We start from the raw sequence: 26966 nt of genomic DNA, 5'->3' as shown, positions 1-26966 counted from the left end.
ACGAATTTACAAACATTTAACTTTCGTCACAATGTTTTATTCCAGCTACAGGCTGTTCAAAATAGTGACAAAACATTATTGGTTCCAAATGATAAAGGAAACTGGCCAGTTTTGCAGACATTAGCACATATTTACAGATATTTGTTATATTTATCGCAAAAATTCAAGAAAAAACATCTGGCATCCCTGAATTTTATTTATTTCGTTCAGAGGTCAGATATTTGTTTTGTTACAATCAGTGCTTTTTCGTTGTGTATCGGGACATTCTGTCGAATCTGCAGTCATTTGATTGGGATTTAGTTTGCTCAACAAGCAGAGTAAAACAGATTAGGGGCTGTCCACATACCACGTGGACAGAAAAAGCACGCTTTTAGACACCCCCCTCCCCCTCCGTGGACAATCGTGCTCATTGACTATACCCCTCCCCTGTTGTCCACGTGGACATTCTTCCATATATTGTAGTTGCAAAAAAGGAAATAATTGCATTGTGCCAATATTCAATTTTAAATTAGTCTTATTTTATATTTGGTGCTTTTGACGTAGAACTATGCCTTTCATTAAGGGTGCCAAATCAGAATAACTATTTTTGCGGCGAACGGATTTAGACGATTCAAACACCAAACGAATCGAAAATTCCCTAAGATTTGTTTTTTACGCTATATATTACAATCCCCTGATGTGTAAAGGTTAAAATTGATGAAAACTAGAAGCATTTCCATTTTCCCATACATTTGTTCTGCTCATTTGTGAGCTTCCCTACCCATGTCGTCAATAACGAGCAACTTATCGGCGATCAACGAAGGAGAATGATATAAAGTCACCGCGAACAAAGAAAAGAAGAAGAAAAATTATAGGAGGTTGTGTCCAAGATACGACCGCATTGTTGAAGTAGAACTACGCTATTATTTTATATAAGTCGCTTGTTTATACCTTCAGATATTATTCTATAGTGTTGTGGAATTTTAGAAACAACTGTTTAGTAGAATAATCTCTTAAATGTTTTTTCATTGTAGATTCAGTTAACGATAATTGATTGATGATTCATTTTTGCCCTCGCAGAACAATACACTAGCTCAGGGGTTTTCAGATTTTTTTTATGGCAGAGCACCACATCTCATAACTACATCAATATATCTTTGGCACCGCGAGGAAACAACAACAATGACAACACATGCAAGTATCAAATATCATGCTACATGTTATTTAGTATTGCCTCAGTGGAATTGCACCTCTAGGCATCGTTCGTACAACGTAAACCAAGCGCCAAACAAGCGTTCGCCATAGCACGCATACAGAGCCATCATCTCATCATTTTGCGTTATTCTCAAAAGAAAAGATTCTGTTTATATTACTGGCCTCGAAAAAAGTTGCATTACTTTCTCATGCTCGAGATAAGCGCAGCTGCCACCCTTAGTGGAGGAAGTGTTTCTACTGGCAAGCGAAACCTAATCACATACAACATATACAATATTCCAGAACGATATTTACTTTCTTGATGTCTAAACAAGTGAAATAAACTCTTTTTGTTAATATCAACAACCTTGAAAACAGTAGCATTGCTTTGTTATGATCAAGATTAGTGCAATCCTAGTTGAAGGCAGTTTTGCGACTGGCACGCGAACCCAAATAACCCCCAATTCCCCAAATGATTTTTTGGCGCACAACCTTGATGCCTGCTTCGCCATAAAGTCAGTTTAATGCATTCATGCAATGCCAAAGGCACCAACGAAGCTCTTATGATGACGAAAAACAAACAATGTTAACTGCTTGGAAAAAGACTGAATTATGCCACACATCTTGTACTCTGCTGTAACACCCATCGATGCGAATTCGCTGATGAGTTTGTCAAGAGCGACCGCCTTCACCACCAGTGGGGGAACTTGATTTTGGTTGCTGCCTGGGTAATAGCGTTTAATTTTCGACCGACGCGCCGTAGTCGCCTACTTCGCTGTTGTTCGATGCGGTGTCACACTCGTGAAGGCTCGGTTCAGCGCGAGCGCTTTTCACTGCACCAACATGCCGTGCTTCACCAGATGACGCTTGTCTCGAAATTTGATTGCCCTTGGCAATGCGTTCGCTTTTTGCAGTGCTCGAGTCAGCCTTCCTCTTCTTCTTACTCATCACACACACCAATTTATGACGCGGAAAGAAAAACACACGATACGAATAACGCCAAAAACGAACTGAAAAAACCACACGACGATATCCAAGTTGGATTACCACTGGTGGGGTCCAATCTTAGATCGAAGCGCAGCGAAAGCAAAGTGAACTGGATTGCTCAACAGTCCGATGCCGAATGAAAATTTGCCTCAGCGAGATCCACTGTTTATACTCTAGGCAAGTATTCCCCTTCATTGTTCTTCTTTTCCTGTGTCCACGGAGACTTTAAATCCTATTTCCCTTTCGCTGCTCGTCGATAAGTTGCTCGTTATTGACTGCTCTGTTCGGGAAAGCACACAAATGGACAGATCAAATGTATGGGAAAATGGAAACGCTTAAAGTTTTCATGTATTTTAACCATTTACAAACCAGGAGATTCTAATGTATAGCATATTAAACCAATCTTAGGGATTTTACGATTCGTTTACTATGTAAATCGCCAAAATCCATTCGTAGCAAAAATAGTTATTAACGTTAACTTTATTTTATAAAAACGTGACTTGTTTCCTGATTTGGCACCCTTAATGAAAGACGTAGTTCTACGTCAAAAGAACGAAGGAGAATATTTGCCTGGAGAATAAATATTGGTTCTCGTTGAGGCAAACTTTTAGTGTCGTTCTAGGTACGTTCTAGGATCGCTTGTTCTTCCTTGTTCTGCGTCATCACATGTTTTCGTTTCGGATTGAGCCGTGGATGCGACCAAATTACTTGCTCGCTGATGTCTCTGGCATTGCAATCATCACATCTAACTGACGCCATTCCATTAATGTTCTGAATTACACAATTGTGTGAGGAATCATCAAACTAGGCTATCATCAGCTCACCAAGAAAATGAATGTTCAGGAATTTCGTGTGTAATTTGGTTTCGCATGACAGTAGCAAAACTATCTTTCTCAAGGATGAGAGCTAATCTAATCAGGACCGGAAATACTAATAGAAATGGCTTCTGTCATATTTTACAGTACTCCGACAAAAAAAAAATCCGACATATTTTACAGTACTACTATGACAAAGGCAAAAATGCATCTCTAGCTGCCAATAAAATTTGTGCAGTTTATGGACCCGATACAGTTTCCATTTCCACCGCACAACGATGGTTTCAACGTTTTCGTTCTGGTGTAGAGGTCGTCGAAGATGCGCCACGCTCCGGAAGGCCTGTCGTCGAAAATTGCGACAAAATCGCTGAATTAGCCGAGAAAGACCGACATAGTAGGCCGTAGCATCGGCCAAGATGGGGATAAGTCATCAAACCGTTATTAACCATTTGAAGAAGCTTGGATTCACAAAGAAGCTCGATGTATGGGTGCCACACACGTTGACGCAAAAAAACATCTTTGATCGTATCGACGCATTTGAATCGCTGCCGAATCGCAACAAAATCGACCCGTTTCTGAAGCCTGGAGAATAAATATTGGTTCTCGTTGAGGCAAACTTTTAGTGTCGTTCTAGGTACGTTCTAGGATCGCTTGTTCTTCCTTGTTTTGCGTCATCACATGTTTTCGTTTCGGATTGAGCCGTGGATGCGACCAAATTACTTGCTCGCTGATGTCTCTGGCATTGCAATCATCACATCAAACTGACGCCATTCCATTAATGTTCTGAATTACACAATTGTGTGAGGAATCATCAAACTAGGCTATCATCAGCTCACCAAGAAAATGAATGTTCAGGAATTTCGTGTGTAATTTGGTTTCGCATGACAGTAGCAAAACTATCTTTCTCAAGGATGACAACTAATCTAATCAGGACCGGAAATACTAATAGAAAGGGCTTCTGTCATATTTTACAGTACTCCGACAAAAAAAAATCCGACATATTTTACAGTACTACTATGACAAAGGCAAAAATGCATCTCAAGCTGCCAATAAAATTTGTGCAGTTTATGGACCCGATACAGTTTCCATTTCCACCGCACAACGATGGTTTCAACGTTTTCGTTCTGGTGTAGAGGTCGTCGAAGATGCGCCACGCTCCGGAAGGCCTGTCGTCGAAAATTGCGACAAAATCGCTGAATTAGCCGAGAAAGACCGGCATAGTAGGCCGTAGCATCGGCCAAGATGGGGATAAGTCATCAAACCGTTATTAACCATTTGAAGAAGCTTGGATTCACAAAGAAGCTCGATGTATGGGTGCCACACACGTTGACGCAAAAAAACATCTTTGATCGTATCGACGCATTTGAATCGCTGCCGAATCGCAACAAAATCGACCCGTTTCTGAAGCCTGGAGAATAAATATTGGTTCTCGTTGAGGCAAACTTTTAGTGTCGTTCTAGGTACGTTCTAGGATCGCTTGTTCTTCCTTGTTTTGCGTCATCACATGTTTTCGTTTCGGATTGAGCCGTGGATGCGACCAAATTACTTGCTCGCTGATGTCTCTGGCATTGCAATCATCACATCAAACTGACGCCATTCCATTAATGTTCTGATTTACACAATTGTGTGAGGAATCATCAAACTAGGCTATCATCAGCTCACCAAGAAAATGAATGTTCAGGAATTTCGTGTGTAATTTGGTTTCGTATGACAGTAGCAAAACTATCTTTCTCAAGGATGACAGCTAATCTAATCAGGACCGGAAATACTAATAGAAAGGGCTTCTGTCATATTTTACAGTACTCCGACAAAAAAAAATCCGACATATTTTACAGTACTACTATGACAAAGGCAAAAATGCATCTCAAGCTGCCAATAAAATTTGTGCAGTTTATGGACCCGATACAGTTTCCATTTCCACCGCACAACGATGGTTTCAACGTTTTCGTTCTGGTGTAGAGGTCGTCGAAGATGCGCCACGCTCCGGAAGGCCTGTCGTCGAAAATTGCGACAAAATCGCTGAATTAGCCGAGAAAGACCGGCATAGTAGGCCGTAGCATCGGCCAAGATGGGGATAAGTCATCAAACCGTTATTAACCATTTGAAGAAGCTTGGATTCACAAAGAAGCTCGATGTATGGGTGCCACACACGTTGACGCAAAAAAACATCTTTGACCGTATCGACGCATTTGAATCGCAACAAAATCGACCCGTTTCTGAAGCGGATGGTGACTGGCGATGAAAAGTGGGTCACTTACGACAACGTGAAGCGCAAACGGTCGTGGTCGAAGCCCGCTGAAGCTGCTCAGACTTTGGCCAAGCCCTCATTAACGGCCAGGAAGGTTCTGCTGTGTGTTTGGTGGGATTGTCAAGGAATAATCTATTATGAGCTGCTCCCTATGGCCAAACGCTCAATTCGGACCTGTATTGCCAACAACTGGACCGCTTGAAGGTAGCACTCATGAAGAAGAGGCCATCTTTGATAAACAGATGCCGCATTGTCTTCCATCAGGACAACGCCAGGCCACACACTTCTTTGGTGACGCGCTAGAAGCTCCGGGAGCTCGGATAGAAGGTTCTTTTGCATCCACCGTATAGTCCGGATCTTGCACCAAGTGACTACCACCTGTTTTTGTCCATGGCGAACGAGCTAGGTAGTCAGAAGTTAGCCACAAAAGAGGTCTGTGAAAATTGGCTATCCGAGTTTTTTGCCATAAGGAAGCGAGCTTCTATAACAGGGGTATTATGAAGTTGGCATCTCATTGGGAACAAGTCATCGAACAAAACGGCGCATATTTGACTTAAAACAGATGATTGTAACTAATTTTATGAACAAATGAAAATTCAAAACAAAAAACCGCAGGACTTTTTTGACAGCCTAATATATATGTAGTATTAACACATCATTTTGACAGCTTAATATATATGTAGTATTAAAACTTAATAGTAAACACTTTTTTTCTGTAAAAGTGCCCATCTTCCGATGTTTGGCTGACTTTTTAGTAGTTTTAATAATTATTCAGATCAATTTTTTCAGAATTAAAAAAAACATATTTTTGAGAAAATTTATTCAAATTTTTCTTTATTTTTTGTGTCTGATATTTTTTTAATTAAAACATAAATATTTTTCCCAAAACAAGTTATTAATACTTGTTAAATAAATAAAAATAAATTACTGAACTTGGTAACGTGTAAATATCAGACTGGCGAACAACTAGGAAAAGCTACGTGGGCGGCCAGTCACCCGTGGTCTACGCTTTGGCCACTCCTGCACTATAGCTTCTTCACACTGTTCCAACTGTATGCACAGTATGTGTTCTTATAATGCAGCTCAAGGGGGACCCCGATCTGGAAGGTCGAAAAATGGTTTTTTTTTGCATTTTTGGAAAGCTTATGCCCTCAGAAATGTTGTCCCAAAGGAATTTTTCGATATTAGATTTCATTGGAAACTTACAGTAAAAAGTATGAGGGCATCTCAAGGAATGAGGTATTGATGTACGAATTTTGAAACATATTTTTTCTTGAAACCATTTTTTTCAGTTGGTGGTATCGATATCCCAGGATCTACTCGACCGATTTAGCTGAAGTTTTTTTCAGCATGTAAAAATGGATTATTCTTGATATTTCATTTTATTTTATTTTTTATATATAATACCGATTTTTCAAGGAAAATAACTCACGTTAACAAAAATGGCTGCCATTTTGGCATTTTTTCGAATATTCAAAAACCCCTATACGGAGCTTTAGGAATGCGTTCTGCGACAACCCGTTGCTTCAGAACCGATACCACCAGAAAGGTACCGATGTTCAAACAACATCTGCGCATCCAGCTTTCAACAGCGTATTAATCATTATTCATGTACTCAAAAAATGAAAAATGTATCTTCTAATATACCTTGAACAATAACCAAAATATCTTAATACTTCACTTTATTCCTAACATCCGAAACAAAAAAATCTAGAAAATTCATTATTTTTTGACCTTCCAGACAGGGGTCCAAACGGGGACCAAAAACGCAATTGGGTGTTTCAGAGAGGTTATTGATTTCATGTACAGACAGAAGCAACTACTGTCATAATGGATGTTTTTTTTACTCAATTGAATGATGAAATATAATACGAAGAAAAATTGCAATTGAAAATTCTTGGATTTTGGCGCCCCAAAGGGTCAGCGCCTCCGGCAAATGCCGGGTTTGCCGTCCGCACACTACGCTACTGGCCCCAATCTACCCTATGTGTAGCCTGAGGAAGCCGAAACGATAACACATCAGGCCGCTAATCTTGTACGCGATCTATTGGTAGCGCTGTGGAGGATGTTTTGCAAAATACATGATTCGGTACTAGCGTAAGCCAGTGCGATGGGGTTATAAATCCCCACAATACTCATTTGGGAATGATTTCTTCACTCAACCTGCCTTACGTCATATTTACAGTGGAATTAAACTCGGCGATGTTACTGTACCAAGATGGGATTTGAATCAAGCAGATGTTACTCCATTGATTTCTGCACTTCTCGGAATAGCAATCCCGAAAAACAATTGCGGCAAACTCCCATATCACTACCTGGAAGCTTCCGATGTAACAATGAAAATTTTGTAGCTAAGAAATACTTTTGAAATATCAATAATTTTTAGATTTATGTTGCAAATGCAATGTGGATTAATGTGGAACAATTATACAATCAGTATTTGTATCTGCAAAGCCAACACAATCAGAAATGGTATCAATGGTCTCTTTATGACAGACAAGATCATTATATGAATTTAATAAACCAGTTAAAAGGTAATGCCTACTTGTCGAACGAAACTCGTAGATATGAACAAATGGTAAGAAATTATTCCGAAAAACATAAAATATTTTTTAAAATATTAAAATTCAATTATTATTTCTCAGATAACAACGTGCGAAACTCTGATGAACATACTACTGGAAGCTATCGAGTATTATCACACATACTACAAATACGAATTACTCTTTGTGCTATCAATGACAATGATTGGATGGATTATGATTTTGGTGGACAAAATATTCTATTCTGAAAATTTAGTGAAAACAATTAATGCCCGATTGGTACTGACAGCTATCGGCACAATAATAATTATTTATGTTTTTAACATCCGTAAGTCATACATAGTAAATTATTTCGTTTGTTCTGTTTTGTAATTTTTTACAATTTCTTTAAAGTGCAAGGAACGCCTTCTATTGTGATTGCTTATTTTGTATTACCAGTGTTTTTCTGGACACCTGTGCTCTCTAGATGGAAGAACTACGTGTCTAACATCAGTGGAAAAATGGCTGGACGAATATTTTTAATCATTGGATGCACAGAATTATTAGTAAGTTATGTGTTTTTATATAATAATATATGCTAGTAATAGCAAATTGATAATTAAAAAAAAAATAACAATCGGAAAGACTAAACCGCTGGCCCTATCATTGTTTGCATTCGAGGAGAGAATTGCCTTCGGAATATTATGAAATTCTCAGCGGAATTCGACTGACTCGGTTTACTCGAGGTTATGAAGAAACAATTTTTGAGGAGCTGGTCAGGTTAGGGGTTTGGAAAGAGGTATCATAGTCTCAACCGCGGGTTGCCGCCCACATTATGACCGGGGATAGCACTTGATGCTCAGTCGAATCGTTCAAGGACGTCGAAAGCGGGCAACGGTGACATGAGAGGGGCAACTTTAGCTATTGTTTGATAGCTGTCCAAACCACGTTAAGGTAAGATGGCGAATTCGGCGCTTTTTGCGAAAAACTTTTGGGTGGACAAGTTTTTTAGATATTTTGCCCATCCAATAGATAATATGATAGAAAACACTTCAGGCTATATGAATATTTATTTTCCGTCACTTTATATTTGCTGCCGGTCACGACTGGTAATTTTCAAACAACTGCAGAGCCATTTTATTCATCCGTTAGATATCTCTACAATCCAATAATTATTATCATATCTACAGTGACTTACAGTGACTCTTAAAAGATACCTAAATCTACAACAACTATTCAATACCTGACCGACTGATCAAGAGATTTTTGGCAGATGGCTATTGTTTGAAAGCTGTCGTTGCTTTCTGAATTGGAACATCTCGTATTTGACTACAAAAACAAGCTGAAAACTGTACTTTAGCATCCAAGGGCCACTATAAATCCATTTCTACCTGTTATTGATTTTTATATAGCTGTACAAAAAAAAAATACAAAATTTTCATGAAAAAAGTTCTTGTTAAGAAAACTTTTTTGCCTTGAATATGCACAAGTTGCGATATATGGAAGAGTCGTAGGGCACATATTTATCTACAATTTATCTACCGTTTCATCAAAATCTGAGATGAGCATTTTGAGAAAATCAACTTTTAGTTTTTGAAATCGATATTTTTGAGTGTAGAATTTGAAAAAAAAATTTTTCAGTATTTTATTCTGAATATTCAACTATTTTCCTCAAACTCTTTCATAGATCACTTTTCTGTAGGACTCACAATTTTCAAGTGAAAAAAACTATAAAAAATTACCAACAAAATTTAGCCCTCTCCATATGTTAGTCTAGATAAATTTTCGGAAAACTAAGTATGCCAAGTTGCTAAATTAGGTAAGGTCTTCACGCCCAAAATGTTTCATTAAGTTCTGAGAGTGTCATGCCAATCCCATAGATGAGTTGGCGAAATCCGTCAGAGAAGAAACAATTCAAATCCGTCAGTTCTCACAACTCAACCATTTACAAAATGAAGACATCTGACATCCTTGTGCTGGGTTGTTTACGTGTAGAATGGAGTGGATGAAACATCAACAAACTCGCGATCTAAAGCGATCAATATGTCGTAGCACGCGATGAGGTCCAATTAATCGCTCCGCATCGCATCGCACCGCGTCGCAACGCGTTTACTATGTCCTCGGCCTTAGCCAACGGATTTTCTAAATGAGTGTCCAAAATTAATTTTCGATTAGAGGCTTCCATAAGTATAACTTCTTTGAATCAAAATAAATCGTGACGAACTTTTCAGCACAGCAAGAGAGAACATTTCAAAACCAAAGTATTTCAAAAACATTTAAAGTGATTCTAAAATATTGCGACCACTAGGAGCGTTGCAGTAAAATAGACAATGCGTCCAGGTATTAAATGACTTAAGCTTTATTGTAATGCTAACGACAAGTAACTAAGCTATCGCTAGTGTTGAAATGACAATTTTCTCTCATGAAAAAGACATTTACTGCGTGACAGACTGCTCTCTTTGACTGAATTTGTAAATGTCTCGTATACATAAAAACATAAAAATTATAAGGTAGGCTAAAAAAGATATACTCCGCACATGCTGAATGTATGCAATGATAGAATCTTGGCTATTGATTCAGATACCGTCTAGATGTATTAATATATGGATCGTTGGTGTTTTTTTTAAATAAAGATTCATTTCAGGTCGCTTCATTTTATCAGAGAAAAGTGCTCTGTTTGTTTCTGATCACCCATGCGACATATTTCATATTTCGAACCCGTAAATTGAAACGAACAGAGATTTTTCCGTCATTAATTCTACTGTGTGTAAGTAACATCGTACTTAGTGGATTTCAAATGCTACCGGTAGTGGAAAAAGACACTAATAATCCCTATCTATTGTAAGTTCATTATTTTTATAATGGCGGTATAAAAATAACAACTATTCATATTTCAGATTGATTGGAGTGCTGTTATGGGGGATTACTAACTTTGTCATCACTTTAAGATCAGGAGAGAGTATATATTTTTGCTCCGTTCAAGTCATAGTATGTTTACTACATTTTTTGAATATGACTTTTTCGATCATTCTGCTGGAAATGGGCTACAGTTTGGGCTGGCTCAGTCGCCTCATATCATGGATAATTCTTGGTAAGTTATTGAGAAAATAACCAAAATACCAACTAGAAACCAAAATTTAAGTAAATGTTCGGATCAATTGAATTCGAATACCGTAACTCCATCATATTCTGTGCAGTTAAGGGTTTTCAAAATTTAAACGATTCTGTAACCAAAATATATGCTCAATATTGTGTGACATGTCCAGTTCTGGCAACACGGGCATCGTCAGTTTAGCGATCAAGTGAGCTGGGCACTCGGCACATCTTATCAGCAGCCAGTCACCGTTCGGCTTCGGGCGGTCTCCGATTATCCTGCGGACGCTCAGGGACACACAAATATAACAAAACAGTGACTGCGGTCTTGAAACTATATCATTAGCAGAGATCGAAATGCTCGCCGATTTGAGACGAAAAACATCCATTTTCACCCACAGAGAAACATAGTTGAAAATATAGGAGGCGAGAGAATATTATACGCTCACTTCGATTCTCGCGAGAAACGCAGAGCCGATTTTTATTTTTCGGTGAGTTATGATTGCCGAAAAATGGTCTCGTTTTCAGTGACTCTTTGATGCCGATAATGGGTTTTCACTTTTTCAGTACAGCTGAAAACATGCGGCAATATTGGGTTTCATCGTGAAGTGAACATGAGATGGATTAATATTTGTACAATTCACATGCTGCCCAAATGCAGATCGTTTGGACGCTGCTCTAACAGACTAATGTTGGTAAAGTTAGCTTTGATTATTCGCTCCATATTTTCAGTACCAAATGAGAGACGAAAAAGCATTCTCGTTGAACTTCCGAGATAGAGATTTTCGACATCTCTTTTTCTCTGAAAAAGAATTTTCGGTGAAAAGGAAGAGACGAAAATATCAACAATACACAGTTCATCGAAAACTAGATTGATTGAATGAATATTTATCGCGCAGCCGAGCGAGAATTTCGATCTCTGATCATTAGTAATAATAGTAACAATAAACATTTGATGTGTGCCTAATTCTGTGCACTTAAATTGTAATATTCCTAACTCTGTGCAGGTGCGTTCCTAATTCTGTGCACCCATGGAATGTAAATTTATCTGTCGAAAAGGTTATTTCACTTATTTATTGGTGTCAGCCAGCCAGAGTCAGTTTTATTCACTGACAAACCATCCAGAGCGCTATTTGAAATTTCTGCAGAAAGACGCTGTTTTTTAAATTTACTATGATTCTACATCCCATTGAAAGATTAGATCTGATTCACAACTTTTCGCCAATAAACCCGATATATGGCTGCTGTTTTCCAACTCCCGCCTGCACCGATTATTGCCAAGTCCTGCTTCACCTGGTCCAACCATCTCGCTTGCTGGACTCTTCTCCTTCTTGTTCCATCATCGAACACCATCTTTGCAGGGCTGCAAACAAGAAGAACTCTGTTGCGGTCAGTCCCTCCTGCTAGCATGTATTTAGTCTTAAGGTAATATTATATTATCAGGCACGTAGCGTAACCGGCACGACACGTTTCATGCAAAACAAATATTATTGCGTGTGTTTCAAATGTGTATGCGTATATATAGCGGAACGGCTCCGAACATACACAGCACGTTTCAGACAAATGCATGAAGGATTTCTCGAAAAGAATATTTTGCCGGTGCCGGGCACGAACTACACGGGCGAGTAGCACCATACATACAAATCAAACGTCGAAGTTCGTGATACGGGTGCGTTCGTCGCTCATCGATACGACATCGGTTCAATCACCAGTAGCCACCAGTATTTCTCCGCTCCGTCTGCGCTGCCGGTTCGTACAGAGAAGTTGCTATGCCTGATGATATGAATACATCATGTATTTGTCTGCCGGTGTCGGTACCTGCCGTTTACGCTACGTGCTGGATAATATAAAACGGCCTTTAGACGCAGCATTGTGTAGCCTTTCTTCTCCAAGTTCGCGTTTGAAGTATGGACGCATTTTCCGCCAGCTAGTGCTAAAACCACTTCCATTGTTGAAAAAGACCTTATTGGGGGTTTCCTCCATGTTGAACACATGGGTATAATCTTCTAAGACGTTGCTGATATCTGCTTGTCGGACGTAATCATTTACCCCTTGGAACCACTTTCGGATTTTATGCTCCGTAACACAAGTTCGCTGCTTAGAAAGTGTACTTGAAATGCTTCGCTTGATGTCGGGATGGTGTCATAGGAAACTGTTTACCCACCTGTAATCAGGAACATCTCCCTTTTAACGGTTCGCAGAAAATATGCCGCGGATGTTTTCAAACGTTTCTTGTCAATCGGAGAACCGACTCCGGATGCCTCGATTACCCACTGGACGATGCTTTCTTCCGAAAACTGAGTGTTTTTTGGGGGGTTTCACTCCACCATTCTATTTCAGTTGTGCACGGATAGTACTTTCCGGATCCTTTGATATTTTGCAGCTCGGCGTTTCGAAATAGCTTTTCTTGTCATCTCCATAGCCGACCAAGATGCTGACGAGAATAACGCATAATTTCTTTCTCGAAGTCAACCTTGTTTCATCTTGCGCAGAGTAAGGAACATAAACAAAACATTAAGATCTTAATTCTTTTCATGGGAGTTTATTTGTTTGAATCACTTCAAATAAGTCAGATTCAGATTCAAAACACTAAAAACTTACTGATTTCGGAAAAAATTCGGATCTGCAATACTATTTTCGTTAAATTGGGGAGAAGAGTTTCATGCGTCTTAGCGAACAAACATTTTACATTTTCAGTGATGTCGGATTTGTTTTTAATATTTTTTTTTGCGCAATTCAATTTTTTTCGGTGAATTATCGGGTGATAACAAAGGTAAAAGAATAATCTAACTATTCAACAGTATTAACACGCACAATTAATAGTCAATTGGTGCATTTAGAATAAAAAAGACGAAAGTTTGCAGAGTTAGGTGGAGTTACGGTAGAGGTAACGCAAAAAATCGTAGTCATTACATGAATGCAGAACAAATCTGTAACATAACATTTATCTGTTTTTCAGGTTCTTCATTCATTGTTCCGCTGTTTTCTACATTTTCATTGGTTAATCGCGTTTCGACAATAATTCTGAACTTTTCGGCACCATATACTATGTTATCGCTTTCGTACGAACCACTATTTCTGGTTGCATTTTCTGCAAGCTTGGTTGCTTGGATTCGATTGGAGGACATTCTTCACAAACACACAGTACAGGTACTGTCATTTTTTTTCTTTTTCTTATATAGGTCTGCATTCGTAAATTGATCAACATGTGTATATTTCAATTGTTAAAATAGAAACTTCTGGAGACAGAAAGATCTTTTCCCGGTTTCAGGACTGATATGACTTAAACACTGTAGTTAGTTCCCAGCACGGTTAGTTCTTAGCATCGGTTTGAAATTTTCGCTACGATACCAAATGAGGCGTGGCTAAAGGGTTTGAGCTCGATATTAACTGTGTTGTCGAATCAGTTGGACTTCATATTCTCAGACCCTCTGACTAGTTCTAGACTTTAGTCTGATGAGGAGTAATTTGGCATTGTTCATAATGAAATTCTCTATTTTGAAGCTCTTGAATTTTTTCCTGTAATAATCTAGTGAGAATGGTAATCTTTTTGATCCGATCGCCAGTACGTTGGTACAGACGTCGCCGGTCTGCAGGGCTTCCGCAAGGATCCTTAGGTTCTGTCGAGTCTTATCCTTTTCGCTACGAGCATCGTCTACAGACGACATCCGCGCGATGAGTTGTGTGTACGAGCGTCGTCTTTAGACGACATGAGAGTGATACTGCATATCGATCACACCAGCGCGATGTGCATATTTTTCGGTTCAGTGCTCCGTACAGCGGTAGCACTCCGGCGGAGCATACTGCCGTATTGAAAGGGTTAAAAGCCGGAAATCCGGAATAAAGAAGATGTTTTCCGGTATATGGTGTGTCGGTGATGACAGCAACATCAATTTCCTTGTTATCGGGTAAATCGAGTAGCTTGATGTGCTTGCTTCTCAGCGAGCACGCATTCGATTTTACAATGCTGACGGGTTTCACGGGACTTTTGCTGTTACTGATAATTCAGTTTAGAACCCCCGCAGACTGCAGACTTTTGTTGACCGGCAGTTTGATCGGCCGACCTAATCAGTACGGAGCGATATGCATATGCGCACACTACGCCGATTCAGTATCGGCCGATAAAAAAATCATAAGCTTCCCGATTGCATTCAAACTGTTTTGTCGGCAAACTATCGGCCGTCTGTTTAATCAGTACTGGCTAGCTTTGACCTACGCACACACGACGATTGTGTATTGGCCGATAGTTCAATTCGCTCTCAACTCGCTCTCAATTTTGGCATCCGACATACGTGTCGTGTCAATCACTGAGAAGTGGATACACCCAATGCTCTTTTGGTCTCTTTTTGATTTTGCTTCACTGTTCTCTTCTCCGTTGTCAAACACAAATTAAATACACAGTCTTTCGAAAATATTCGGCCGACAGTTGTGTAAGTAGGGGTTAGTTATCTAACCCACGAGCATGCAGACTCACCGTAAGCACTCAGGGGCGGCCTAGCGATTAGGATGGCCCGTGTTCCACCGGCGTTTCAAGCGGTTTTTTGCGGCCACGTCAACGCGAACTCGGCACTGTCGTTTCGAGATCCACTGGGATCGCTTTTTGGCACCAGCGATTCCCTATTCGTTTTCTTTTCGCGTTCAACAAATATATTTCACTCGCGATCGGTATTCTAAGGCGCACAAGTGGAATAATCCCGCGTTTTTCCAGCACCGATTACAATCGCGTTCTTTCGTCCAACTCTTTGGTGCATCCGTATCGGCCAGAGGTTCAGAACTTAGAGAGCGAGACCTCTTTTTTTCCGCGCCAGGAAGCTTCCGAGTATGACCGTCGGAAGCTTTTTCTGCGTTTTCAAGAGAGAGCCTCAACGCACTCAACGCATTTTGTAACGCGTTCGTTTGCGCACGGTGTTTTGGATGGGCAATTTTGAAATAAAACTAGTTTTTTCCCTATCTCCTGTTTTAGTTCCTTTTTTTTATATTTTTTCTTAATATGTGACAATTCGTTTGTTACATTTCTCCCGCGGTACAATAAAAAAAATAATACATTATTTTTTTTAGATAATTCATTTCATTATTTCAAATTCAACAATAACTTTAGCTATTTCAACCATTCAATTCATTTTATCTAATTTCAAAATGAAGATAATCATCACGTTACTTTCAATATTTCACTTATTTAGCAGGAAGTGAAAATCTGGTACACGCATTTGGGTGACCCTCGTGATCAGCACGCCATCACGGTAGGTCGAGGGGTGGTATCAATCGATTTGATTTGCACTCCCGAGTTACTCTGGAAACTAATTTTTCTGCAAAATTCAGATTGCAAAACTTCTTTCTAGCATCACGTATTGTGATCCTTGGAAGAAAGGGGTGTATATTGCTCTTCCCTCTTTTGCCCCGTGTATGTGTAGTCCCTTCAAACTTCCCGTCGACAATACAAGAAATTGTGCATTCTATCCAGAGTGTATGGCAAAGTTTACTTATTTAAGCTTCATCCCTACTACGCTTTAAGTGAATCTGCATAGCGCTCTGATCATGTTGTGAACAGTATCAACTTGGTGGATCTGATCGCGATTTTCCGTTCATACGCATTGAGTCTGTTCCGGCAACTTAGCAGACGAAATCAGTTTAGCACACCCACGATCCATACTCGATGCATAGAGAATATTCAAACGTTCAGCCTATCCTATTGAAGACACACTTTTTCTCCCTACGATCTTTAAAATTAACTTAATTTTTAAATTGTATTGGCCGGCCTTAAAAATATAATTGGTTCACTGTGGAACAACCTGCTATATTCATTACTATCCACCCACAGTAGGGATTCAGGAACAAGCGATCAATCGTCCCTTTGTAACCGTGATATAATTTTCCTCTATACTTGTCCGTATTCGTCCTACTCCTGCTGAGAGGTATAATGAACTTGTATGGAATAAATATTTTTTTTATACTTATATACTATCACCCTTATTGAAGGAATTTCTCGTCTTTTCGCGAGATAGTAATCGGATGAATTGTGGGGTCCCGTTTCATTTCTAACTGGCTTAGTAACCGAATCAAATCAATGCTTGAAGGAGAATTAATTATACACGATCGAGAAAGTACCGACGCTTATGCTTTGAGATGCTCCGCTGGCCAGGTACCTAGGTTTTTAACATCTAGATCTTCTGATTCATACGAGCTAGATCCATGCTTGGCAAGTATGCGACAGGGTAAGTACATTGGGGCTAGTTTCGCATTATAATACTCTCCGGCATTCGATTGCTTGAAATTCCTTCTATAAATTGACTGTCCAATTTTGAAATCATCTGAATGCTTACACTTACGGAGATTATAACGATGGGCATTTGTTTCATATGCTTTTCGTAATTGTTTCTTAACAAGGTCGTAAATATCTTTGCTTATTTCACGACTTTGTTCTAATATATGCTCAGGAAAATAGTTCTCCTTTTGTCGGAAACGCTGATGATCATCCCCTTGCAAGGTGATCTCTTGTTTCCGAGTTATAAAATAAGGAGTGAATCCCGTAGCAGCGTGAACAGTGTTGTTGAAGACATGTTCTATATCCGCTATTTTCGTGTCCCAGTAACGTTGATCTTTCTGGCAATAGGTTCTCAAAGCTGCATTTATGGACCTATTGAGCCGTTCAACGGGGTTGGCTTGACTGTGATGTCTAGAAGTTGTCCAATGTTTTACCCCATGACGAGCAAGCAATGCCTGAAACTCTTTGGACATAAATGTGGTGGCATTGTCGGTTAGAACAATTTCAGGAATGGAATTCCGCAAAAATCATCCTTCCCGAAGTGTCTTACAAAGATTTCCGGCTTCTACTCGCCGCATTGGATGCAGTTGACACCACTTACTAAAGATGTCCTGGATTACTAAAATATGGATGTATCCTGCTCTACTTTTAGGTAGCGGACCAATAAAATCCAACGCAATTATCTGCCAAGGATTGTCAGCTATTCTTTGCTTTCCAATTTTGGGTTTTGTGGCCGTATTGGCAGGCTTACTCATTTTACACTCGACGCACTTCTGAATAACTTTGCGAGTTTCGGAAGCCATGTAAGGCCAATAATATCCCAGCCGCAATCGAGCTAATGTCTTCTCTACGCCTAGACGGAAACAATCATTATGTTCGCGTTTTATAATCTCGGCTCTATTAGCCGGAGGTGGAACCATTTTCCACTCGAATCTATCATCGTATGGATTTTCGTCTACCGGAACGTATTTCCATAATTGCCCGTCCTCATACCGAAATTTCGAATAAAGTTCTGGTTCATTAGTGACTTTTTGAAGCAACTCCTCATAGGATGATAATTCTATCTTAGAAATATCAACTTTGCAAATGCTCCGTGATAGGGCATCTGGCACAATATTATCAGTTCCCCGTCTGTGTACTATGGACATATCTAGATGTTGGAGGTCCAAACTCCATCGACTCAGTCGGGAGGATGGTCGCCATTTGTTATTGCGAATATATTGTAAGGCAGAAGCATCAGTCACCAATGTAAATTGACTGCCTTCAATATAACCTCTGAACTTGTCGATCGACAACAACGCAGCCCACGCCTCCTTTTCTGTGGCGGAGTAGTTTTGCTGTGCCGTATTCAGTTTTTGAGAGAAAAAACTGATGACTTTTTCTATTCCTTCTTGCATTTGAGTCAGTATTCCGGCAACCGCTCGATCACTGGCGTCTGTTTGGAGAATGAATTCTTTCTCAAAGTCCGGATTGGACAAGACGGGGGCAGTGATGAGACGTTCCTTAATTATTTTAAAAGCGTCATTAGCTTCTTTGTTCCAACGAACAATTTTCGGTTTGCCCATTAATAAATCCGATATCGGTGCGGTTAACGAGCTGAAATCGGAAATAAAACGTCGGTAATAATTTACCATTCCAAGAAAACGACGTACTTGTCGTAGGGTCTTAGGAGCCTCAAAATCTAGGATACCTTGCACCTTGGAAGGATCGGGTCGAAGACCTTCACAAGATAATAAATACCCTAAAAAGGACACCTCTGATCTACAAAACATCGATTTTTGAATATTTATTGATAAATTCGCTTCTCGCAGTCTTCTAGCAACCTCTGTTAACAGTCGAATATGGTCTTCGAAAGTATCACTTGCGACAATAATGTCGTCTAAATAGACAAATACCTGAGGTTCCAGTTACCCGTTTCCCAATATTTTGTCCATTAACCTTGACAGCGTTGCCGGACTGTTGGTTAATCCAAAAGGAAGGCGCGTGAACTGGAACATGCCTCGTCCTTGTATACAAAATGCGGTTAGGGGTCTCGAGCATGTACTCAGAGGAATTTGAAGAAAAGCGTCTTTAAGATCAATGGTACTGAGAAACTTGGTTTTTCCTAGACGACCTAGAATTCTCCCAATGTGGGCTAGGGGATATGCATCACGCTTGGTGCGTTCATTCAGTTTTCTTGCGTAAAGGCATAAACGAACAGTCCCGTTGGGTTTCTTAATAGGAACTGCGCTTAGAGCCCAATCAGAATTTGATTCCTCAATTATTCCCAACGCCAAAAGTCGATCTATCTCCACGTTCAGGGCTTTGTGTATAGATGGCGAAAAGGGGTAGGGTGCACATCGGATGGGCGGCAAGATTTTGTGCTCCTCCTTCAGTTCTATCGAGTGTTCGATCAGCGAGGTTACCTCAAGCTGATCAGACATAGCTGGTTTGAATAAAGCTTTGACCCGTTCAATTTCCTTTTCCTGCTCGGAGCTAAGCTCAACGAGACTCGGTATAGATTTGATGGTACCCTCCGCTTCATGTATATCGAAAATGAATACGTTATTCATTGATATGTGAATATCGAATGCATGGAAAAAAATCTATTCCCGCAATACAATCGACTGGTAGTTGGTCGACAATTATGGTTTCTATTATTTTGGTAATATTTTTGTATGAGAAAGGAAGAAATACCTGTCCTATTGTTTTCAGAATATCCCCCGAAGCACTTGTTAAGCGGAGATTCGACGAATGTATTTTTGTAGCGGCGTTTTTCCAAATAGGAGTGGTTGCGCTAGAAATCAACGTCCTTTGGCTTCCACTATCAAGCAATGTCTTAACTGCGTGATCAAATATCGAAGGGTTAATATACGGACGCTCGTCATTAATCATTGATAGTATGGTTTGATTAATGGTGTTTTTATTATAATTTACGTGGGATGCGAATGGTTTATAACCGAGTGAAGAAAGATTTGAATTTGTTGGGTTATATTCGTTCATTTGCAAATCACTATTCGTTATTTCTTGAGAGGACCCCTCCAACGTTGCTCGTTTTTTGAACAAAAAGGGGACTTATGGGTTGGAAATTTTGCAAACCCACAAACTTGACAATGCAATTTGTATGGTTCCGTGCATTTATCAGTTAAATGCTGTTGGCTCCGACAATTGAAACAAATGAATCTTTCATTAAGTGGAATATATGTTCGTAGAAGAACATCCAATTCACTTTCTTCCTTTGTTGGTTTGAACGAGTTCACATTGTTTTGATGATTAAGTGATGAATTATAAGATTTAGTTTTAGAGGCTTGCTCACGGGGTTCTGTTTTCCCGGCATTTTCGCGCTTTTCTTTATTACTTTCTCTACTTTGATTCTGGAACTCCTTGTTTTGATAGGTATAATTTGTTGAATCTTTCCCACGAGGAGCATAGTAATTATTTTTATTAGCGGTTCCATCCATTAGCTGAATCGCGTTAGTATTAACAGGATAAAAAGGTTTGGGAAATAAATATGTGTGTGTAGCATCTATTTCCTGTCCCGCTATTTGTAGGGTAAATAAATTATCGATTTCTCGTCCAATGGGAGCTCTTTTATATTCGGCCCTAAGATTTCTTCGAATAGCTTGTACAATTTCCTTTTCTTGTACCGGAGACGTCAAACTTTTGAACTTTTTCTCGACCTCTAGGAAAAATTCAAGAAAACTTTCGTTTTTTTGTTGTTTCCTTTGGTATATTTCGAGTAAAATGAAATGATCTAAATCTGGGTGTCGGAAGGTCAGTTTAAAAATATCAATCAATTCAGAATATGTGGTTATACGGTGTTTGTTACTCGTGAACCACAGTTTTGCTTTTCCAGTCAACAAATTACCAAAAGATCTCAGAAGTTCGGGTTCCGAAATTTGTTCCGATTTTATCCAATCATTCACTTCCCATAAGAAATCATTCAGAGCCATTCCCCGATCATCCCCAGCATACTTCATTGGCCATTTAACCACCGGTATGGTTTTTACCCTGTTGGCACATGGATTAAAGTCATAATCTTGAAAAGGGTTCATATTGGGCGCCTGTACCATTGGGTTTCTGTGTAAATTTCGTTCAATTGAGTTCGCTGAAGGATGACTTACCTTGGTAGTTGGAAATGTTTGCCAATTAGGAATAGCAGTGCGTGGGTTATGAGAATATCTGTCATAAGGATTTTGCGAAAATCTGTCCAATGGAATTTGAGAGAAAGGAGGAGTATATTGATATGGATTATTGCCGATGTTCCCGTAACTGGGATTGTTTCCTTGTAGTGGGTTCGGAAAGGATCGGCATGGCGGCAAATTTATTTGTGTGGGATTGTACGTCCCCGAATCTGAAACATGTCTCTGACTTGAACGGGAAGCAACATCTCGTAAATAATCATTAGGTCTAGAATCCAATGATCCTGAAGTAATGTGAATATTCGGTTGCGTTATGGATAATGGAATGCTAACAATTTCACGATTAGTTTGATAGAACGACGGAGGAAGAACACCAGTGTTCAAAGTGGAATCATACGAAGCGTTTGTCCGTTGTGTGACCCCTATTGAATGCATTACAGTAGGATTTGGAATTTCAGACTCACAAGCACTGGTACCGTATCTAGACATATCAAATCGTAAATTGCGTGATTGTTGAACTCGCGACGACACTTGATACTGGGGTGTGGACCATATAGGTTGCATTAGTCCTGACGATGTAGTACTAACTGTTGAAGAACACGTGGTCACCAATGTTAACCCCGATATCGAAGCTAATGCTAAATTTGCCATGGGTAACACCGAATTATTTTCACCCACTACCGCGGAAAATGTTTGGCCACTCGGAGCACTGCTCGAGAATACCGTGTCTGAATTCGTTACACTCGATGGTGGTAACGCCATAGCATTTGCGCATTCACTCACTGTGCAAATCGCATCACTCCCAGAAGCTGCATAGTGAATCGAAGATGGTGGATTATCTGAGTTTAACTGAAAATGAGCGGTGTATGTCTGCACGACATTTTCATAAATCCAGTTGGCGTCTTCAACAACCTCCAACATGGCATTAGTTTTTTTAAACAATTTCAATCGATTATATAAATGCAATAAACCCGTCTTCGACATATCTTTCTCAAAGTCATCACAATTTATTTCATTCCATATTCTCTCTAGCCTGCTGCGGCATGCAAGTAGTTCCGCATTTTGTTGACGATGGTACACAAAAAGCCTATTTAACCTATTCGCCTCTTCGCGTAAAGCATTTTTCAACGTACGACGATTTATACTCAAACTTCAACCTTTTTCTTTCACCAATCCTCTGATTTCTAACTCGAAACTCACTTCGTCCTCCGAGAGAAACGAAGTCGACATTTCCTCTAGATACGCCTTGTCCATATTCGTCGTAGTCATCTCAAAACTTAAGCGTTGCAATTAAAGTCAATGAACTGATCTTGTACTTAAAATGTAACACCGTAAAGCACGTAGCAGAGATGATGGAGCAATCAGAACAATGTGAGTTGAGAAACAATAGAAATCTGTATTACACTGCACAAATCTCACTTATCGTAATTTTTTAACGTTCTCTCAACTGGTGAATATTTCAACTTAATTTCACTTTGTGTCTACCTCTACCTCTCTGTTTTCTCAAACACCGAGTTAAAGATCGTGGGATATGCCAACCGAAACGATGGAAGCTATGGGAACAGTTTTTATTTGAGAGTTGATTTTTTTCCTACGCGTTTTTATCAAACACCAATACGAACTATCCACAACGTCCAATGAAAAAAATCGACTCTCAATTAAATCGCTTTTAATTTCGATGGATCGCCAGAATGTAAGTAGGGGTTAGTTATCTAACCCACGAGCATGCAGACTCACCGTAAGCACTCAGGGGCGGCCTAGCGATTAGGATGGCCCGTGTTCCACCGGCGTTTCAAGCGGTTTTTTGCGGCCACGTCAACGCGAACTCGGCACTGTCGTTTCGAGATCCACTGGGATCGCTTTTTGGCACCAGCGATTCCCTATTCGTTTTTTTTTTCGCGTTCAACAAATATATTTCACTCGCGATCGGTATTCTAAGGCGCACAAGTGGAATAATCCCGCGTTTTTCCAGCACCGATTACAATCGCGTTCTTTCGTCCAACTCTTTGGTGCATCCGTATCGGCCAGAGGTTCAGAACTTAGAGAGCGAGACCTCTTTTTTTCCGCGCCAGGAAGCTTCCGAGTATGACCGTCGGAAGCTTTTTCTGCGTTTTCAAGAGAGAGCCTCAACGCACTCAACGCATTTTGTAACGCGTTCGTTTGCGCACGGTGTTTTGGATGGGCAATTTTGAAATAAAACTAGTTTTTTCCCTATCTCCTGTTTTAGTTCCTTTTTTTAATATTTTTTCTTAATATGTGACAATTCGTTTGTTAAGTTGGCTCGAATATTCTTGAGGAAGCTTATGTTTTGTGATGCCCATGACAAAGTGTAACTAATGTGTGTCTAATGGCGGGTTTACATTAGGGAGATCTATAGCTGTAGATGGATTTATTCACGTGAAAATAGGTGTAAACGGGTGAGAATAAATGTGATAAATTCAGCACCTGTGAGAAATCACTAAAGTTGGATGCAGTTCTACTTCAGGTGAATAAATTCACCTAAAATATGAATATATTCATTATATAAGTTCACGCTAGTATAAACGGTTGATACGATTTCTATAAATCTCATCATATTTCTTCACATGAATATATCACTAGTCTAAACCCACCCTAAGATTAGCTGGTCTCTGGATGTGTTGTTGCTTGGTAGACAAGTCATAGTGAAGACATTCTCCAGCCTTATTTCAAGATTTAATAGGCCGGTAGTCCACGTAAAAATACGTTTAGAAGTTTCGCCGCTGGCATGTCGTGCGTATAAAACTGCACATCTTCGATTTCCAGGTAAACCCCGATGTATATTTTGATAGTTTATTTATTCGATACAATATACGATTTTGCTAAAGCTTGGGTAGACGGTTTTTGACGTAGAACTACGTCTTCCATTAAGGGTGCCAAATCAGAAAACAGGTCACGTTTTTATGAAATAAAGTAAACGTTAATAACTATTTTTGCCGTAAACGGATTCTGGCGATTCATATACTAAACGAATCAGAAATTCCCTAAGATTAGTTTGATATGCTATACATTGCAATTCCATAGTCTGTATATGGTTTAAATTGATGAAAATTGGAAGCATTCCCATTTCCTCATACATTTGTTCTGTCCATTTGTGTGATTTCTCGAACAGAGCTGTCAATAACGAGCAACTTATCGACGAGCAACGAAGGGAAAATCGTGAGGTGTAAAGTCTCCGTGAACAAAGGGAAAGAAGAAGAACGAAGGGGAATATTTGCCTGGAGTATAACCAGTGGATCTTGCTGAGGCAAACTTCATTCTTCGTGAGGACACCGACTGGACAACACCGTTGCTGGGCGAGCTGGACGGCGGGAGATCGAATGGTTTTCTTAAGGCAATGGGGATGGAGGAGTAACATGAGGAAACAGTACAGTTTCCAAGGGCCTTTTTGAAGGCTAGAGGCGAATGAACTGAAGAAGTTTAAAGTCTCTTAAATTCAACAAGTAAAGGAAGGAAAGGCAAACTTTCAGTATCGTTCTAGATACGAAAAAAATGAACATCGCTTGTTCTTCCTTGTTTTGCGCCATCATATGTCTTCGTTTCGGACTAAACTGTGGACGCGACCAAATTACTCACTTGCTGATGTCTCTGGCAGAGATAAACAGAGATAAGTGTGTGTGTATTTGGTTGCTTCAAGTCATCGATATATGGATATATGTATATTTGAACCCGTACGTAAAAATAGTGCATATTCGCTACGCTGAAACCCCATTTGTATATAACAAATATATGGAGTATATGACAAATATAAACAAGGAAGGGAGATAACGGGAGAGAATTATTTACGCTAGGGTATTAGTAATGAATCTCTGCTGAGGCAAATATTCAACCTTTTTCCAAGCAGTTAACATTGTTTGTTTTCTGTCATCATAAAGGCTTCATTGGTGCCTTCGACATTGCATCAATGCATTGAACTGACGCTATGGTGAAGCAGGTGTTAAGGTTTTGTACCGAAAAATTATTTGGGGAATACCAAGTTATTCAATAAGTTGTAGCACTAGTTTCTACGCACTGCTCACCGCGCCCGACTGGCTCAGTACTTTTTATTAACATATTTTGTTTACAATCACAATTTCTTATTTACTAACTTAATTTTTCGGGTCGCGCTAGAATCGTACGCACACGTTTCCGTGGTGCTGACTCTGCGCGAACCCCTGTTGTACAATCAAAACCGCTATGTTGAACTTGCCCCCTGGAAATTTGGCGAATAAACAAAACTAAAGTGGGGCCGGTTCGACATAAGCGGGACTTAGAAATTAAATAAGGGCGCTACATCTCCCCCTACTCAATGAGTTTTAGGGGAAACTTGCAGAGTTTTCCCTAAAACTGGGTCGTGCGGGTTAATACTCCTATATCCTATATTTGTTTATTCACAACAAAAAAAAATTGGCTTACTGTTTACATCACTTTTTTTTTCTTTTAATTAAAAAATTTGTTAAAACAGGAATATATGAATTTATGGTTTTTATATCAATTCATACAGTCGTTCCTCTTGTTCCTCAGCTGCTCCCGTCTTCCGTTGTGACTCATCAATTGGTTGGTCTCTGATACTAGGTGTGGGTTGCTGCTTGTCTTCTTCCGCGTTGCGCAGTCTCATCCGTCTTTCTCCACCAGATACGTGTATTTGCGGTCCTTCCCTGAACATTCCAACGGCCCAATAGTTCAACCGACTCATAAAGTTTTATTTGATTTTTTTTTCGGTTGTAGTGTTTGCGTTCATTTTATTCCATGTCACCATTTTTGCCCCATCGGGTTGCATCCTTTCCTTCTCCAGCTTTTTCTTCAATCATACTGAAGTTTAGGTATATCGGCAGCAATCTTAGCTTTCAATATAATGTTATGTCATCTCTTCTAGTTCATCTTCGATCTTCATTTTAGTATCATGTGATTTCTGTTTATCTTCAACTTCAGATTTTTCGGCGAAAAATAATCGTTGTGGAGGTAGTTGTAGTCTTATTGCGTCAACCTTTGCATTACCTCAATTATGGAATTTAGTTGTATCACGTAGCTTTTATTCCAGATTTGCTAGAGCCAGATTGATCACTCCACGTTTCCAATACTCTTGCTTATTGTTGTTTTTTCTCCATCATCCTACAGTACCCGACACCTTCGATAATTGTCCTTCCGCATGACTCGTCGTCCTCTTCCTTCCTGTGACTATCCGGCTGGGCACTTCTCTCCTTTTCAGCGGTATGCTGAGTTTTGACCTTGACTCGTCTAGCCATGTATCGCTCCTCGTCGACAATCCATCTCCATCGTTCCAGGGAGATCATTTTACACTTTTTTTTATTCTATTGTCATTTACAACTTTTTTTTTTAACATAATTTTTTTTAACAATTTTTTTTTCTTAGAAATCGTTTCTTTATTAGAAAATTTTTGTTCGTTTTTAAACAATTTTTTTTTCTATTTTCTAAATCGAACTTCTGTTCTGCTATTTAGTTTGCTCTTCTTCCCTAATTTGGGTATTCCTTTTATATTCTTTTTTTTTCTAAAATGATATATTTGAATAGAATGTTCTCTTCCACACATGACCCTTGTATATTTAATCTGAGTTTAATCTTTTTTTTTTTAATGATAAAACCATAAGTTATGATGAAACAATTGAAATAAAGCAAATTAAAATCATTAATCATAAAATAATGATGAATAAAATCATAAAATCTTACAGGTGTGTGTGCCTGTGCCAAAAAAAATCTGTGGATAGTGCCTGTGGAGGTGTGTGTGCC

The 26966-nt window shown here is 39.4% G+C and overlaps 1 protein-coding gene across 1 annotated transcript in view; it reads left to right on the top strand.

Moving 5' to 3' along the window:
- Positions 1–26966, top strand: part of LOC129776048 (GPI ethanolamine phosphate transferase 1) — a 50304-nt gene that overhangs the window by 7397 nt on the left and 15941 nt on the right. Inside the window, exons 5-11 of the mRNA XM_055781425.1 lie at positions 7409–7553; positions 7610–7801; positions 7869–8094; positions 8160–8311; positions 10390–10586; positions 10643–10836; positions 13798–13988. Of these exons, the coding sequence (XP_055637400.1) occupies positions 7409–7553; positions 7610–7801; positions 7869–8094; positions 8160–8311; positions 10390–10586; positions 10643–10836; positions 13798–13988 (1297 nt within the window). The remainder of the gene's footprint in view (positions 1–7408; positions 7554–7609; positions 7802–7868; positions 8095–8159; positions 8312–10389; positions 10587–10642; positions 10837–13797; positions 13989–26966) is intronic.

The sequence above is a fragment of the Toxorhynchites rutilus genome, chromosome 3, assembly GCF_029784135.1.
Source record: "Toxorhynchites rutilus septentrionalis strain SRP chromosome 3, ASM2978413v1, whole genome shotgun sequence".
NCBI classification, from domain to species: domain Eukaryota; kingdom Metazoa; phylum Arthropoda; class Insecta; order Diptera; family Culicidae; genus Toxorhynchites; species Toxorhynchites rutilus.
The sequence above is the reverse complement of the archived record's forward strand: the minus strand, read 5'-3'. Positions and strand labels throughout refer to the sequence as shown.